The sequence below is a fragment of the Haliotis rubra genome, unplaced genomic scaffold (assembly GCF_003918875.1).
Source record: "Haliotis rubra isolate DU_JTF1 unplaced genomic scaffold, ASM391887v1 Scf614, whole genome shotgun sequence".
Classification (NCBI taxonomy): Eukaryota; Metazoa; Mollusca; class Gastropoda; order Lepetellida; family Haliotidae; genus Haliotis; species Haliotis rubra.
The window spans coordinates 370,999-388,732 of NW_025767318.1; the positions used below are offsets into that span (position 1 = coordinate 370,999).

The 17,734-nt window shown below is 41.5% G+C and overlaps 2 protein-coding genes across 2 annotated transcripts; both read left to right on the top strand.

Annotated features, from left to right (window-relative positions):
* Positions 1-3,552: 3,552 nt before the first annotated feature.
* LOC124255966 (nuclear receptor subfamily 2 group E member 1-like) lies at positions 3,553-9,275 on the top strand. Its single transcript, XM_046689913.1, has 6 exons — positions 3,553-3,781; positions 6,394-6,511; positions 6,786-7,165; positions 7,446-7,838; positions 8,389-8,559; positions 8,949-9,275. Exons 1-6 carry the CDS (start codon positions 3,553-3,555, stop codon positions 9,188-9,190), a joined length of 1,533 nt encoding a protein of 510 aa, XP_046545869.1. The 3' UTR covers positions 9,191-9,275.
* A 3,783-nt stretch (positions 9,276-13,058) lies between these two features.
* Positions 13,059-15,446, top strand: LOC124255976. The gene is made up of 2 exons (XM_046689926.1): positions 13,059-13,514; positions 15,371-15,446. The coding sequence occupies exons 1-2, from the start codon at positions 13,067-13,069 to the stop codon at positions 15,400-15,402; spliced, it is 480 nt and encodes a 159-aa protein (XP_046545882.1). The 5' UTR covers positions 13,059-13,066; the 3' UTR covers positions 15,403-15,446.
* Positions 15,447-17,734: the final 2,288 nt, after the last annotated feature.

Genomic DNA, 17,734 nt, shown 5'->3' on the forward strand with positions numbered 1-17,734 from the left:
ATCGCTCCATTTCTTTGTCGTCCCCATCTGCAAATTCCCAGGAGTTGGTGGTATAAGGGTGGGCTGAAGCGATGATCAGTCATTCTTAACCCAGGCTGGAACGTCAGCGTCTTGACAAGACATTACCATTGGGATCAAAGATATATTCAAACTGAAATACAATCCGCTCGGAATCTGTCCGTCGTTTTTTCAACCAATTGAGAAGTTGAGCAATGAGTGCAATTGTTGGTACGGAGAGTTTAGGTAAGTTTATTAATATATTCTTTGAAAAATTAATATCAAGGATGCTTAAGGTTTCAAAAAAAAAATTAATTTAATTCGTTTGCGAAATGATTGCATAATTCGTTTAGTTAATGTATACAAACTGCATCTGCAAACACATCTTACTTTTATATTTCAATTTTATTTATTAGAAAGTATCAACTAATATTTTTTTTTAAATTAATGCATATTACTAAACACCTGGTCTATTTGAACCAAAAACGTTTATGTGATCGAAATGAAAAATACTAGTTATTTAGAAAAAATATTTTTTTTAAAATAATAACAGTTTTGTGTTTGCGTTTAAACTAGCATCTCTTTAAGTAAACTTAAATCATTCATATATGAAGTATGGGTAAATGCCAGCTTTAAATATATTACTTTGGAAGGTTCTGATGGGAAGTCTATCAATTTCCATTGAATTAATTTAATTCAATAATATTTTCCCCGCAATACTGTACAGCCAATGTTTGCAGATATTTTTCCAGTTTAATTCAAACATGAAATTTGATAAATAAGTATATATTTCGTTAATTTGATTTCGTTTAAGACATAATAATTTTTCAAAATGCAATTTCTAAAATTAATATTTATTGTGCACTGTCATGAATACTTAAATCTTTAAAAAATGATGTCACTAAGTGATTGAAAACTTAGAGTCTTTTTAGTCAGAATTTACTTACCCTATTCGCCAACACCTGGTGTCATCAGTGAGTTTCCCGGATACATGTATATCCAAATATCTACTGCTTTTACTTCACGCCAAGTGAATATGTTTCGTCCAGTAAACGACACTGATTAATCTCTGGCGTCAACGTTTCACACCCATGTAGTCTGAAATGTTTCTCCGATCCTAACTATTGGATATTCTTAGACATCCCAGTGGTGTATATCTTAAATCTATCTCTACAAATGTTTAATTTATCTCTACAAATGTAGACGATATATATTTGAAGGGAGGTGGGCTATTTGTAAGTAAGAATTTATGGGTATCCCTTCTAAATGTCAATTTTGCAAGACTTATACATGCGGTATATATTTTGTAAATATAAAATGATAAAAAAGAGCTATGAAATATATACGGTATATATTTTGTAAATATAAAATGATAAAAAAAGAGCTATGAAATATATACGGTATATATTTTGCAAATATAAAATGATAAAAAAAGAGCTATGAAATATATACGGTATAAATTTGGTAAATATAAAATGATAAAAAAGAGCTATGAAATATATACGGTATATATTTTGTATAACACTGTTCTTTAAAATGTTTAACAAGAGCCGTGAAATATACCTAAAAGTTTTGCGGAACAGCTTCTGTAGACCTGAAACATAATTAACTGCCTGTAAACCTGTTAAAACCAGGTAACGCCTCGTACAACAACATCAGCACATGTGTGTTTACAATCACACCTGAAACTAAAATCATTAAAACAATGGATTAATCGCTTCTCTAAACGCTGAGTTAATAAAACACTCTCGCCCCTTTCCCGGTCGGGGTTGATAAGCTCGACGAATTAACAAACCGAATTAAGAAAAACACACGTGCACTTGAGAAACAATAGCCTGCCCCGAAACCTTAATTGAAATGTAAGCTGACGATCAGTCGAGCAGCGAAAGTGACTCTCTCCATCAAACAGTCTTTGGATGCAACCTGTGTTGTTTGAGTAAATTGCCGCGGGATTAGATCATCATATCCCCAAGACGCGAGGGGGCTTAACGCGGGTGTATGTATAATACAGCTACCTACTTCATTTAGGTATCGTTCACCTTACGTTCAGGTAAAAAACACATCGGCGTTGTCTTTGATGTTGTAAGTGCAGGTGTGACTATCAAGTACGTATGATACCTGGCGTGATAAGTTTAATCCTCTATATTGTTATATCAATGAGGTGGCTTTTTACTTAACGAACTGTCCATTCACATTGCAAATGGCTAGCGTTTCAGCGAAACGTTACACTATGATTTAACTGCATAATAACTGTGGACTAGGTCCATGGAATATTTCTTTGAGACCACCCATCTACCTTTGAAATTAGTTGTATAATTTTTTTAAGATTTCAGGAAATGTATAGTCACGTGACAGGGCGATGATGATAATAGAAACCCATTAATAATACGTTTTGAATTTATTTTTGGAGCCGTTAAAACATTTAACATTCGTATAAGAATCCTGATTTTGTCTGCACTTTTCAATTTATTGAAATGTGAAACATAGTTAAGTTGTCTTTAAATATTATAAAATACATTGCACTGAAGTCCTTTGGTAATTTAATCATAAAGATAGCCAAACTTTTACGAACGTAGCCATGAGTATCCGGCGAGTATTGTTATATTTTGTACAGTTATCCTCACACAAAATTGTTCTGTGTGTATGAATACATGTATCAAAATACACACATCGAAATTTCAAAATAACAATTCTGATAAGAATGCGAGAGTGTTACAAAGCAGGTAGTCAAGATTAAGGCTTAATATATTAATTGGTATTTACAACCACATGAGACCAATTCTCAAAAAACCAAAGGATCACGTTGTCAAAGATTACTGCATATATATATTGAAAATATGAATGCTAATCAACTGGCGTAGCTTAAACCGTAATGAGATAACGCTAAATACCGCCCGGTCTGGCTTCTCTACATTGTATTGTAGTAATCAGTTACGGCACCGCACGAAAAGAAATAACTGGTTCAGTTTATTATAACAATGTAAGTCATCAGCCCTCAATTGAACGCAATGTTACCTAAGGATAGCGAGATTACAGCACGTTAAGGGTATTGTTCAGGGTTCTGCTACCCAGGGAGATTAAGGCGAAACATTTGTGGATGGTTGAGACCTGCTCGGGTCAGTCTGAGGGGTGACAGGTGGAAGTGAAAGCTGTAACTTGGATCGGCTTGGTAAAAATATTTTTTTTCAAATTATAGGTTCTGTCCTGATCTTGATGCTATTATCAATATGGACGCAAGTATTGACTATGTGTATGTATTTATGCGTGTGTATATCTGGGTGTGCGTGTGTGTGTTTGTGGAGGTGGGGAACGGGGATTGGTTAATTTGATCTTGGACAAGTAAGGAAGAAAGGAGTCCAGTCTAAATATTGACGATTAATTATCATACCTGCATATGCAGGTAGTATAATTAGTATGCATAATAGAATTTTCTTTCCTTTTTTCATGACATATGCATCAGTGTATGTTATACAGTCGAAGATCACATTCAATCAAATATATGTACAATAGTCAACATATATCGCTTTTCACACAGTGGACAGCAGTAGCCTCAGCATGAAGAAGCCCGACGCCCTGTGTCTTGTGTGTGGTGACAAGGCCTCTGGCAAACACTATGGAGTACAAAGTTGCGACGGTTGCCGTGGTTTCTTCAAACGCAGCATCCGCAGGAACCTCGACTACGTCTGCAAAGAAAATGGCAACTGCATCGTAGACGTCGCTCGCAGGAACCAGTGTCAAGCATGCCGCTTCAAGAAGTGCTTGGAGGTCAAGATGAACAGGGATGGTAAGTAATTTTGAGAATTCAACATTAAATATTATTGAAATGATTAAAGTGATTTTTTAGGAGAAATACTTGTTTTATATTATGTTGACCTCTGCGAAAACATCAACAGCCCATTCAACAACCCTATTCTGGTTTCTCACTGTTTAGAATTAACGAGGAAAATTTCTTTTTAGACGTCTTTAGAAAAAGGGGGGGGGGGCGAAAGCGTCTGGTTTATAATATATTATCACATGCTCGCATCTTCTTGGATGGCTTATAGGCTATAGGATTATGTGTGATTATCTGTGGGTTCGAACTTAACAAGCAAAATCATCACCGTTCAAACTTGAAAGCCCGTAAAACAGAAAGCTACCTGTTTAAATCCTAATCTTCCGGAGTGGCAAATCACAATACTGGCTTTTGTATGAAACACGGGCAATAATAGTTAAAGTAATCGGTGTTTATTTCATATGTGTTTGCAGCAGTATGTGCGTGCGTGTGCGTGCGTGCGTGCGTGCGTGCGTGCGTGCGTGTATGTATGTATGTATGTATGTATGTATGTATGTATGTATGTATGTATGTATGTATGTATGTATTTATATACCGTGCATGTACACATCACCAGAAGGTCTGAACTCAAATGTTACGACATACTGTTACCTCCATGTATTGTGGCGATACAGCGTGAGATGTGATGTGTCGATGAGGAGCGTGCGGTCGGGACGTTCAGAGATACTCGAGATAGCAATATCTCAAAGAAATAGCCCGTCGTTCAATATATCGATGGTTGTGTTTCAACAATCACTTCCACGCTGTTTGTTCATCTAACTAAGAGAGCCATTATCCCAATTAAACAATTGTCACGTCCGTCTTTCTGAGCCGCCGAACACACAGAGGATTGGTTTCAGTCACAAAGTTCAGTAATCATGTTTGGGGGGGTCAAAACCACGAATTGGAATGCAAACATCTGGTTTTATTTCTCGGATATGAATGCAAGTTCTGGTTTTCGATTTTGTATCAGTTTTGATGAAGTTCCCCGGTATTATCACCTGATCATTCTCAGGGGTCCCGGTTTCCGATTTCTCTTGCACGAGCCATTCGATCTTGCACGTGACTTGACACTCTCGCGGGATCTCCGTGAAGTCACGTCAAATAGCTGTTCGTTCTCACTATACGATTATCGTCTGTGGATGAATTAGAAATTCAAACAAATAATTATATTCAAAACAGAATAAACATCATTAGACTATTGACCTCGCATCCATGACCTAGGAATAATTTCCAGACGGCGGTTGGTTGATTCTAAGTATGATGGAAATATGATTAAGTGAATAAGCCAGTAATTCCCTTTGTTGCCTGAAGTACATCTGTCAGGAGCTTATGCCTGTCTCAAAACTCATCGCTTAACTCAGTAATCATATGACACTTCCATGCGCGCGCATCCACGTTCTGCTCTCGCCCGGTGCGAGACTTACACGCGTTTGTATTTACCAGACAGATTAATGCATCATAACCACTTTCCCTCAACCCACAGGTAAACTCAGTCGATTCACTTAGCGTCTAAAGTTACCTCCCTTTGTGCATCTAAACTGCGTAGGGATGATATTATAACGGTAGCCTTCTTCAGGCTTAGAGTCGCACCTGCAGACGGTCACATTCAAAGGAGTCGCGTGTACCGGCAATACGGATAATTGAGAGACAAACACTCGGCGTTAAGAGGCAAATGCCGCAGGACTCAAGAGTTCCCCTCCCCGCCCTCTTTTCCTCCCGGCCCGTCGATCAATCCGGAACGTTACTCCGATTCAAAGGCGGCGCTCACTAACGATACTTGGAGTAGTCTCCTGTCACCGCGTTTACAACACGTGACTTCCGTCAGATATCGAAAATTAGAGATTGGGGCAAGCGAAACGAACTATGTGAGAACTTCAAGGGCCGTCAATGACTATGATTCAATTTTATTGAATATTATCGTCGTCAATTACCTTTGGCTGTTTATTATATGAAGAGGTGGTTTGATATTTATCTGAGAGAAATGTTTGCATCGAGGCATGGAGCAGCGTTCATATGACCGCCATTCCTGTCGTTGGGAGCTGGGAACATGACAGCGTGCCTTGTTTGCTTTCAATTCATCTCACTCCGCGCTCTCTACCCGATCCAAGTTTTGTAAAGAACCTATTGATTCTCTTGCCAGCTTCCTGACTATAGCGCAAGAACGTATGAAATCAGAGCCGCCTTAAAGGCCACTCCAACTTTTGCTTCAACTCCTAGGCTACCTGATATATTGAACATTTGCATTTCATTTGTAAGTCAATTAGACTCAATCAAAACCAACAAGACAGTCTATGAGAATATAAATAATTAATCGGTTAAACAGGCTGCGGCTGGTATTGATCAGCGGTAGCTCCAGAAAACCAGATTAGAACCAGCTTATATTCCTGCCCTATCATTTTTCACGTGCCCAACCATCAGGGAAGAAATGCAAATACACAAAGCGAAGACATCGAGTTAAAACGCAAGAAATTTTTAATTATTTTTTTGTACGTAATTATGGAATTTATGAGATCAATGACATGTATGGAGTTGTGTCCACAGCTGTATTGTGGTATTGTTATCTTATTGTCGCTATGTTCCAGCTGTCCAGCACGAACGCGCCCCCCGATGCTATCAGTACAAGAGAGACAGCCCCGACAATATCAGATTAGACGAGAAGCAAGCTTACGCCCCGCTAACTGACTTCATGGACCGCAGCAGGTAACTGACTCACTCATCTGAAGACTGTACAAATCTGTTAGTGATTGTTAATTGTCACTGCTGTACATCGCTGAGAAGGACACCATGACATCATGTTGAAAATCGAACTCGGCATGACAAGAAGAATCCCTTACCTGAGCCTCTTTCGGTTGTTCGTAATTTATACGTGTCAGCTTAGTCCATCATTTACCTATATTGCCGCATTCGTTTATAAATTACTACTTCTAAATAGGAAGGATTGATGTGTATTAACTGTCGAATTGATTGTTTACAGATTTGAGTACCCCCAGTATCCCCAATACAGCTCTCCCGTTGCTATGGCACCTGAGTATGGTTACCCAGCATTCTCCCAGCTTCATCTCCAGATGGCAGAACAGCAGAGACGGAACAGTCTATTGGCTGGCGCTGGCCTGACGCCACCTACACTGCCAAGCAACATGGTGCACATGGCCGGACTAGCCAATGGGATTCCTTCACACATTCCTCCAATGCCATCCATGAACGAGAGCATCAGCAGCAGTAACAGTAGTCACGCAGAGAGCGACGATGACGTCAAGAAAACGTCATCGAAGGTGAAGGACACACCGTCACCAGCGATAAGCAAAGGGAGGTCACCCAGTCCCAATAAGTCAAGTTCTGATGACAGTATGAAAGGTAATAAAACAGTAACTATGATAATGATATTGCTCTTTGCTTCATTCCTCTATTTAAATCTGTAGAACGTAATGGTGAATCCAAATATAACGCTTTGGTATCCACACCTAGGTATGCCAAATAAGGCACACGATAGAGCGGTAATTTCATAAAGGATACCCTGAATGTCATATACGAATATCAAAAAATTGCTGCTTTAAATATTATTTTATCTTCTTCGACTTCAAAAGTCACATACATAGAATTATACATGCTCTTCAACGACGTGTATTTATTTCAGATTCGCCATCATCCAACCGTTCATCTGATACATCCATGCCCTCTGTCTCCATGGTAACGCCAAACTCATCTACATCATCAAACTCCTCTTTCCACGCCCCCTACAGCATGAAGACCTCTACCCCCGGGGGCGCCGCCCCTCCCCCTCCTCCACAGTTCCCCACCCATCTCCATCTTCTTCAAACAAACGCTGATCACGGAGCGTACGTTAATGCGGCTGCCGAGAATACTTACGAAACTGCGGCTCGTCTCTTGTTTATGTCTGTGAAGTGGGCGCGAAATATCCCATCATTCCTGCACCTTCCGTTCCGGGATCAGGCCATCTTACTGGAGGAGTCATGGAATGAACTGTTCGTTCTCAGTGCAGCTCAGTGGGCTTTGCCTATAGATGCAGGTATATACAACAAATACTTCTTCTGAAGGATAAGCTCATTGTTTCGCAAACAGGCGCGTAGCAAGCCATTTTTCTCGTGTAAGCCCAATAGGTTGCTAAGCTTTATAATTTACATAGTATTGAGAGCTTGCCCAACTATAATAGCAAATATCATGTGTGAGCCCGGGCTCTTTTAATAATGGTAGCTACGCCCCTGGCAAAACAATGTTGTCAGTATTATTTGACAGTTATACAGAATTACATGTATTTTATATTCGGAATCGTTCAATGGACTGCTTTTGGCAGATATTTGAAGGGGTCTTGTATCTTTTCAAATTTAAAGAAAATATTGCTCCTCTATTTAATATTGTATGACCAGTAAATGTGCAGTTTCATTTAATCCCGCGATCAAGTCTGAACTAATTCTCCGGATACGTTGTTATTTTCCAAGCGCTCGAACGAAAAGTATTCGTAAAAAGTCACATTTGCTACAATCCGATGAACCAATAAAATATTATGTTATTGGCTGAGAGAAATTATAGATTATCAAGTTTCTTGATCTTGTTTTCAGCCTCTCTCCTGTCTGCTGGTGGCATGACGACGGAGACTCAGACGTCGGACAAGTCGTCGACAGTGTACACGCAGATTCGGCTGTTACAGGACGTCATCGCGAGATTTAACAACCTCCGAGTAGATGCTACAGAATATGCCTGTCTTAAAGCAATCGTCCTTTTTAAGAGTGGTGAGTAGTTTTTATCCTTGCACAAATCATCCATACCATATTTTACCATTTGAAATACTATCTTATGTCTGTGATAGCATATAAATAAATGAAATTCACATAATTATATATCACAGCTCATAAAAGCTGAAGACAGGTAGCGATTCAGGACATGGGTACAATGTATGAATTCCATTCTGGTTATCCCGTCCCTGATATTGCGGGAATGTTGCCAAAAATGCTGTGTAAAATCATATTCAGTCTTGAATACATACCATTGGACAAATGCATAGCATATATTTTTACCAAGACTCCCGGAGTAATTATATATTTGTTTATAAATCCAAAACTCAACCAACCATCCATCTTGATACTTGCAACAAACTGACCACACGTGTTTCCTGTTCCAGAGACCCGTGGTTTGCGAGATTCCCTCCAGGTGGAGACACTACAGGACCAGGCCACACTCATGCTGAGCGAATACACCTTCACGCAGCATCCCGCCAGTAAGATGAGGTTCGGAAAGCTGCTTCTTCTCCTTCCGGCGCTGAGAACAATTAGTTCCAGAACAATCGAGGAAATATTCTTCCGCCGAACGATCGGCAGCATTCCCATCGAGAGACTTTTGTGTGATATGTTCAAGTCAAGCTAAACCATCTTGATAAAACCGACATTGTGGTTGTGGACAATAGTGCAGACAATATATTGTTGAGTTTGACTGCGCATGCGTTGTTGGGAACGAGTCAAGGTTCATGTCATGGCGGAGAAATGTTGATCAGGACAGCCATGTTGAAATGGACATAAGTCACGCGTGAAACACGCGAAGAAGTGCAATTTATCCATCTAGTCATTTGAATCATAATATATTTAAGTCTTTGTCGTATGTTATTGATTATGTTTCAATGTCCGGTCATGAACCATCGATATTGAGATTGTTGTTGATATCGTGATGAGTGTCTGTTTGTTAATGATAAGTTGTTATTGGCAACGTGACGTGTACAATGTATGTGTTGTATGTTGTCGTGTATATAGCTTGTATATAGCCAGTTTTGTGTATTGATGTGTATCATGAACAGTTGTATATAACATGTATATAGCACATGTGATATGTATCACGTGGTCAGTGTGGTCTAATATAGTGCAATAAACACACAAGTATGAACAAGATACTGTTTTCGTCTGAGAAGTTGCCTGATGTTTATTATACAATATCAAAACTTAATCCTAAGCAGTTATTGAGTGGTATGTCTTCCAATCTGTTGTGTTTGTATTTCGTAAACATTCAACTAAAACTTATGCGTGGCTTCAAATCCAAACAAACCATTACATAACTTCATGCATTACATTTTGTCCTGCCACACAATTTAGTATTAAACTCCAGTAAGTATTCATTCCTAGACTAATACTAGCGTCATGTACAATATTCCGTTATACTGTTACACATATGCCTGATCGTGACAGCACGAAGGACAGTAGGTCAGTAGACCATTACACGCGACCTCGGCGTGTGAGCTCGCCCTCCGCTGTTCCTCCGTAGATGACGAAACGCAACACCTTCACACGTCCTTTCCATTCATAGATTGCCGTAGGTCGAGTATTTTATCACTATTGCATCACAACCGACGGAGGCCCAACATTTGGACGTTTAAGTATTGACACATGTTGAAAATCGAACCCGTTCCCTAGGAGGACCACCGAACGCTTCAAAACCCTCAGCTAGCCAACCTACCCCCTCCCAAGAAGCACACGCAGATCAACGGAGAATACGTCCACACTTACATTTGTTTGTTTGTTTGTTTATTGTTTTGTTTGTTGTTAAACGCCGCAATATTCAAGGTATATCGAGTTGGTCTGTAAATAATCGCATCGGGACCTGACAAATCCAGTGATTGATATCATGAGCGTCAATCCAAGCAATTGGGATACGATGGAACTCAGTGAACCAAGTCGTCAAGCCTGGCCACCTGAATCCCTTACGTCACGTGATTGGGTTGTACCTCTTTACGGGAGGGACGGGGGGACACCCACGTGGTCAACGTGTGGAACTCCATCACACTTCCACCACACGTCTTGCTTTCCTCCTACCAGGCGCTTTGCGAGGCAATTGTTTCGTGTAAGCCCGATATGTTGCAGAGCTTTATATACTCTTCCAAAAAAGAAACTTGACATGTTGTTTTGGAGTATATTTACTGAGAGCATATAACTGATTCAAACATGACATCATTGCTCAATTAGAGTAACATCATCTCTTTACAAATTTCCAAAACATGATTATCCAGAAAGTGTTTGGTAAAACCACAGGGGGCTATTAAAGCCACTTGGTCAGAGTAAAATGTCAGTATCTGGTATGACCACCATGAGCATCGATAACAGCTTGGCAGCAGCGGCCCATAGAAGACAGGAGATGCCGGATTACGATGGCGCAAGCGTCGATCAAGAGTATCCCATAGATGTTCAATGGGGGACAAATCGGGTGATCAAAATGGCCATGGTAACAGATGAACGTTGTTTTGCTGGCGGAAGTCCTGGCAAACACGAGCGTTGTCATGCTGGAAAGACTGACTGACTGACTGAGTATGGTTTTACGCCGTTTTTAGCAATATTCCAGCAATATCACGGCGGGGGACACCAGAAATGGACTTCACAAATTGTACCCATGTGGGGAATCGAACCCGGGCCTTCGGCGTGACGAGCGAACGCTTTAGCCACTAGGCTACCCCACCGCCCCTCATGCTGGAAAGATCCACCGTTGACGTTGATGAAGGGAACGACGTGACGTTGCAAAATCTCGTCTCTATAGCGAACGCCATTCAATGCACCTGCCACGTGCACAAGAGCTGTCCGGCCATTATGATGGATACCTGCTCACACCACTACACTTTCACAACCAAATCTATTGACCTGCCGTACTGCAAGTTATCGGCGTAACGTTCGTTCCGCCGTCTGTATGCACGTGAACGTCCATCCGCACTTCTGAGAAGAAACCGAGACAAAATTGTCCTCCATCTCACTCGTTGTCTGCACCATTGTAGAGGTTCAGCCCGGTGACGTTTTGTCAAGACGTTACATCTTCTGGCAAAATGCCCTGCTTCCCGTAGCCGATTGCGCAATGTCTGGTCGGTGATTCAGCGCAGTCCAGGGATATGGGTTGTTGTGGATGATGCGGTCGTGGTGCGTGAACGAAGATGTCTCAACCGGATGTTCCGATCCTAGGCGGCGGTGGTAACTCTAGGTCGACCTGGCCTGTGTCTGTCATTAACACTCCCAGTTTTTGTTGTATGGGGTCCATAGGTTTGAGATGGTCTGTCTGGACACGCCGAAGTATCTTGCCACCTCATGCTGCGATGCCAGTCCCTGTAAATGGCCGATGACGTTGTGTCGTTGATCTTCTGTCAGTCTTGGCAGTCTTTTCATAGTGGCTTTTATCTATAGTGGCTTAAATCAATGCATGTGGAGTACCGTTGATGTGGCTTACAGTCGTAGGCTTCAGCTCGAGGTGATACACAATTTCATGATGTCCGTGCATTTCATGTAGGGTGCGTTTTAGTGATTCACTACAAATGTGAGTGTAACGTTACGTTTTCGGTCAACGTTTCTTTTTGTAAATGTTTTATCGTCGGCAACCATGCTTCCACATGTTGGGATTCAGCATGGATTTGTTTGTGTCAAATATTTTCCAAAAGTTCAAATTGTTCCTATGTCCTACGTTTCTTTTTTTCTTCGAAGAGTACATATTTAGATAGTATTGAGGGCTTGCCCAACCGTTATAGCAACAATCCCCCTGACACTATCGCACACTGTGTTTGCACATTGTAAACCACCTATCAGTGGTACGCACATAGCCAGAATGTACATGGGAACTACCAGGTCTAGAAGTGTGCCTGATTTCATCATCTCCAGATCGTATGATGAAAGACACTTTAAGTTGACCTCAATCTCCTGACCTCCAAGGTCTCCTTGATCTGGCACATACTGCATGATGATGCAAGACGCTCTGTAAGAAGGTAGTGAGTCTATGAAACTGCCGATAAACCCAAATGGTGATTTTAGGAAAACCTACATTACAATTGCTCTCAGGTTCTAATACCCCATATGGAAATCAATACACTTTCAAATGCTACAGTGTCTGTGACATTAGTTTTATGTAACCAGTTGTATCACATTATGTAGTCAAACCAACAAATCCATTTGGTAATGTGTCTATTGATCTATTTATTCAGTTACCCTATGACAGATCGTCATACCGGCCCCATTTGACGCTACTTTTAGTATTCTGTAAGGATAGTTCTGTATTTCTCCACACTGTATTTCAAACCCCCGTCTCTCTCGTTTACTTAATTGCCTAGATATGGTTAATGTGTGGCACCAGCTGGCACGGTACTTTCTATTGGTACTTCGGGCTATTTTTCTTGTTACATATGATTAGAACAACACGCTGTGCCTTCTCACGCACAAACCTGTATATAAACACACGGGGAAGATGAATGAACCGTTGCTGGACACCATGTCTGAGATGAGCAGTGTACAAATGTTTAGAGATGACTTCAGCTTTCTCAAGCTGTGCCTTGATTTCTTGAACCAGGAAGTAGAGAACATTGATGACGTGAATGACTATGACAACAGGTGCATGCGGGGGTACTTCTCGCACCTGCAGAACGGCTGTGAGGCGAAGCTCATCCTGCCCCAAGGAGTACGACCTGTGCAACAGTTGCGGGAGGAGGCGCGGTCTGGGGGTAATGTCCTGTATTTTGTAGGCTTCATCGGGAACCGGTGGAAAGACGTTGGTGAGAGTAGTTTGAAGGATCTGTGGGAGATGGACGACTGTTTATTGGGTCAGCTGAGGAACCACGAGGACATCGTAGCGGTGAGCAGTGGCGAGCGAACCCCCGGGGTGACTGGGGAAACCTGGTCATTTTCCGCGACCCTTCGGCGGTGGAGAAATGGCGCAATGCCAAGTTTCACGATAAAGCAGTCAGGTAAGCATCATGGGAATGCGTAGCTATGGTTATCCAACTTCCTCATCAATTCAACAGAGATGATACTATGGAAACAGAACTTCTATATTACCATGAACGTGACGTTTCGGTTAAGACATTTACGCCTTTATTCAGAACAACTGAGATATTTCTATGGATACAGAACTGTTTTATTCAACAAATGCGGCGTTTTCGTGTAGAAATATCTCAGTTGTTCATCCCACTATTTACTTTCAAAAGGGTATTAATATTCCTCATCCGTTCATCATTTTATACCAGTTTGTATATAAGTGAGTTGTGTTTTACGCCGTTTCATGCAGTATTTCGGCTATAGCACAGCGGAGAAAGAGCAGAGGGAGTGGCCACGTGTTACTAACGTGAAGCGACCAACCCAGGTCGAAGTATGTGTTACAACGGTTGCCAAGGATTGTTTCATTCCGCTAGGGGAATGGCAGCAAAAGCGAACAACAACAGCAGCAATTCCATGACCGCAGAGCATTTCTGCCCATACAGCATGACAGATACTTCCATGCAGATAATGGACTCGTAGATCTCCATTTCTCTATCGGGAACACAAAGGTGTTTTAATACACGGCTTTGATTTTGGTACCAAGTGCATTCCCGGCACTCTGTGTTTCCTGGTCCTCATTGATGATCTTTTCCAGGCCTCCAATAATTTCAATTAGTCTAAATAAATATATACTCCTAGACATAGTTTAAAGAACCAGCTTCGACACATTCCACTGAGCGTAAAAGACAAAATAGTCGTAAGAATAATATATAAATGGATCACCGCAATATCAGTGGTAACACCGGGTGTGCGTGAACAGTATGGGTATGTTCTGCTATGCCGGTACCAAAATACATTAACAGATATAATTGGTAATTTATGTTTAATAACTTTATATCCAATATTTTCTGCAAACCAAAGACAGTATAGTCAACAGCATCGATACAAAGCATAATAACAGTTCAGTAAAATCTGTACCTGCAAATATTCCGATCAAACAGGAATAGTCTTGAAATACAACCTTGTCTAACTCCAAATATACTTTAACGTACAACTGCTCCTTTAAATGTAAGACAATTCTAAACAAAACTTTAGTTAGATATATCTTGTTTGTGAAAATAGTCTATCCGGTGTAAGATTATTCTTAATGGTATCTCACAATGAGAGGGATATATTGATAAATACAGTCACGTTTGTGTTGTATCACAAGCTGGCAGTAACTTTAGCATTATTGGAAAATACTATTGCTGTTTGCTGTGCAACAACCTCTCCTTGAAATTCAGAGAAATATCACAAGTGTCCATAAATGATATTTCTCTGTTTATGTTTATTGCTTTCCTTAGGTTTTGCTGTGGACTTTGTCCAGGTCGAATCCGTTGTTTAGTTCAACACTGTGGGTGATGGATGTGGTCCGTGTAGATGTATTTTACGACTTCGCTATAGTATCTCTTCATCTGAAGTGCCTTCTTCGTCATTAATACCGCCGTGATGTTGCTGGAATATTGCTAAAGCGGCGTAAAACCAAACTCAGTCAGTCAGTCGTCATTAATACATGACACGTTTTATGGATAAGAACTTCTTTTTATTCTTTATACGACGTCTCAGAGCTAATCCTTGCTCCTTCCTCAGGTGAATGATGAATGATGCAGAAGCAAGAACTAGCTCTGAAACAGACACACCTAGCTCGGAATGGACCCATACATATAAGGTTTAACATTTTCTTCAAGTCTTTACTGAATATCATGTACTCTGTGTATGTGGCTCATACTCTCAATCACTGGTTCTATCAAGCAAACACTTGTAGCCCGGGTCAGGTGAATGTGATGTCCTTTTCCCCATTTTTTAGAGACATTTCCCCACAAATCTACACATCTGTGAGGATACACCGGGGAGCGTTACCCCACGGACTCGCTTCAGACAGGTTCAGAGTGGAAAGGACGCTGTTCCTCAACTACGACAACATCGCCCGCACAGTACAACGTCGTCACATCCAGATGTGGAAGTCAACACTCACAGATATACCGACGTCGCCTTGTTATGCTTTATAATTTGAAGTTTGTTGATATGTCTTGTTTCAAAATATTAAACTAAGTGTACAGCCTCCTCCTTGTTTACGTTCTAATAAGGTTGCAGGGCATTTATAAGCTTGCGGTCTAATTCGAATCAAGATTCGGTGTGGGCGGTGGGATAGCCTAGTAGTTAAAGCGTTCGCTCGTCACACCGAAGACCCAGGTTTGATTCCCCTGCCGTTATATTGCTGGAATATTGCTAAAAGCGGCATAAAACAGTACTCACTCAAGATTCGGTGTACAAAATGACGTCCTGTAGCAGCCTAAATGGAATGGTAGTGGGTTCGAATCCCACAGTCTCCCCGATTATTATCCTTGGTCTTTTAGCAACATACTGACGTTCGTGGGCCTAACCACAGTAGCAGACATATGTTTAATGTTTCCAGTGATTCTCCCACGTTGGTAAATGCTCAGTGGCGTTGTGTTTCTCGTGGAGAAAACATTGGATAGAGACGTCACGCATTGACGGCGTTCTCAGTCATGGACAAAACATGTACAGTGACGTTACACCGTGACAATATTCTCCGTCGCGGACTACTCATTGTAAAGTGACGTCACGCAGAGGCAAGGTTCACCCACGTTGACAAATGCTGAGTACACTGAGGTCACGCACGCCTAACAACCTTCTGCGTCGTAGACATCACGCAGGGACCAGCTTCTCCGTCGTAGACAAAATATTGTACAACCACATCTCGTAGTCACAAGGTTGTCAGTCGTCGACGCTACATTTCAGGATTCATAACGTTCATCAGCTAACGTCACCAAATTCCATGACGCGTGGAGCAATGGCGAGCAGACATCAGAATGCGTCTCTGTTAACATAGTTCAGTTACAATGGCGATGTAGATAGTAGATGCTAGACATTTACTGACGCGAAAATATTCTGCTTTGTGTCACTTCATTAACATCGGCAGAAGGTAAAGTGAACATGAAGACAATGGTTTGGGAAATATAGAATATGTATGTTGCGGTAGCGACAGCTTCAACGTAGATGGTTTTGAGAGTATCCAAATGCTGTTTTCATTTGACTAATCACTGCTTGTTCGGATAGAAATTTCTTTTTGGCATCAAGCAGGGCCCCGTTTTACAAGCTATCGTAGCGCTACGAGTGTCGTACCTCCTGTACTGTAACACAGACTTACGACAGGTCGTATGGATACGACAACTTTGTGAAACGGGGCCCAGGTTGGAAACCATCTTGCGGGGATACCGCACTAAACCGCAGAAATACACGCTGTCCTCGTGGATGATGAACCCGGCTTCAAACACAGCATACATCTCTACCAGACTTGTTGTTTCATGCCGTCATCCACAGTCTTCTCAACTCGCGCCTTTCCCGCTTGTTCAGTCTTCTGGACCTGTCGAAAATTGTCAGTTCCGGAAGTGATTCTGCGACTGGCTATGACTAAAACTACGGGAAGTAACTCTAAATTACTAGCTGTCAAGACCGCTAGCAAAAGGCTACTGTTGCCTCAGTTCAACTGCTGCCACTCACAATCAACACAACTGCAACACATCCACCGCCACTTGCTACCCTTCCTATAGTCCCGGGATCGGGTGGTCAGGCTCACTGACTTGGTTGACACATGTCATCGGTTCCCAATTCCGCAGATCAATGCTCATGCTGTTGATCACTGGATTGCCTGGTCCAGACTTGATTATTTACAGACCGCCGCCATATAGCTGGAATATTGGACTGACTGACTGACTTTGGTTTTACGCCGCTTTTAGCAATATTCCGGGGGCGGTGGGGTAGCCCAGTGGTTAAAGCGTTGGCTCGTCAAGCCGAAGACCCGGGTTCGAATCCCCACATGGGTACAATTTGTGAAGCCCATTTCTGGTGTCCCCCGCCGTGATGTTGCTGGAATATTGCTAAAAGCGGCGTAAAACCAAACTCAGTCAGTCAGTCAGTCAGCAATATTCCAGCAACATCACGGCGGGGAATATTGGAGTAAAACTAAACTCACTCACTCACTCCAACCTATATCCCAGCATCCCTTTTAACGAGAAACTCTACTCTTGCCTGATTGTCACTGACCATGCGTTTCAGTTACTGAAGCATTGTCGCGTCATCTTGCTGGGAAAAATATACAACGTCTATATGTTCCTGGGTCTTCACAGCGTTAAAAATCTTCAGTGAA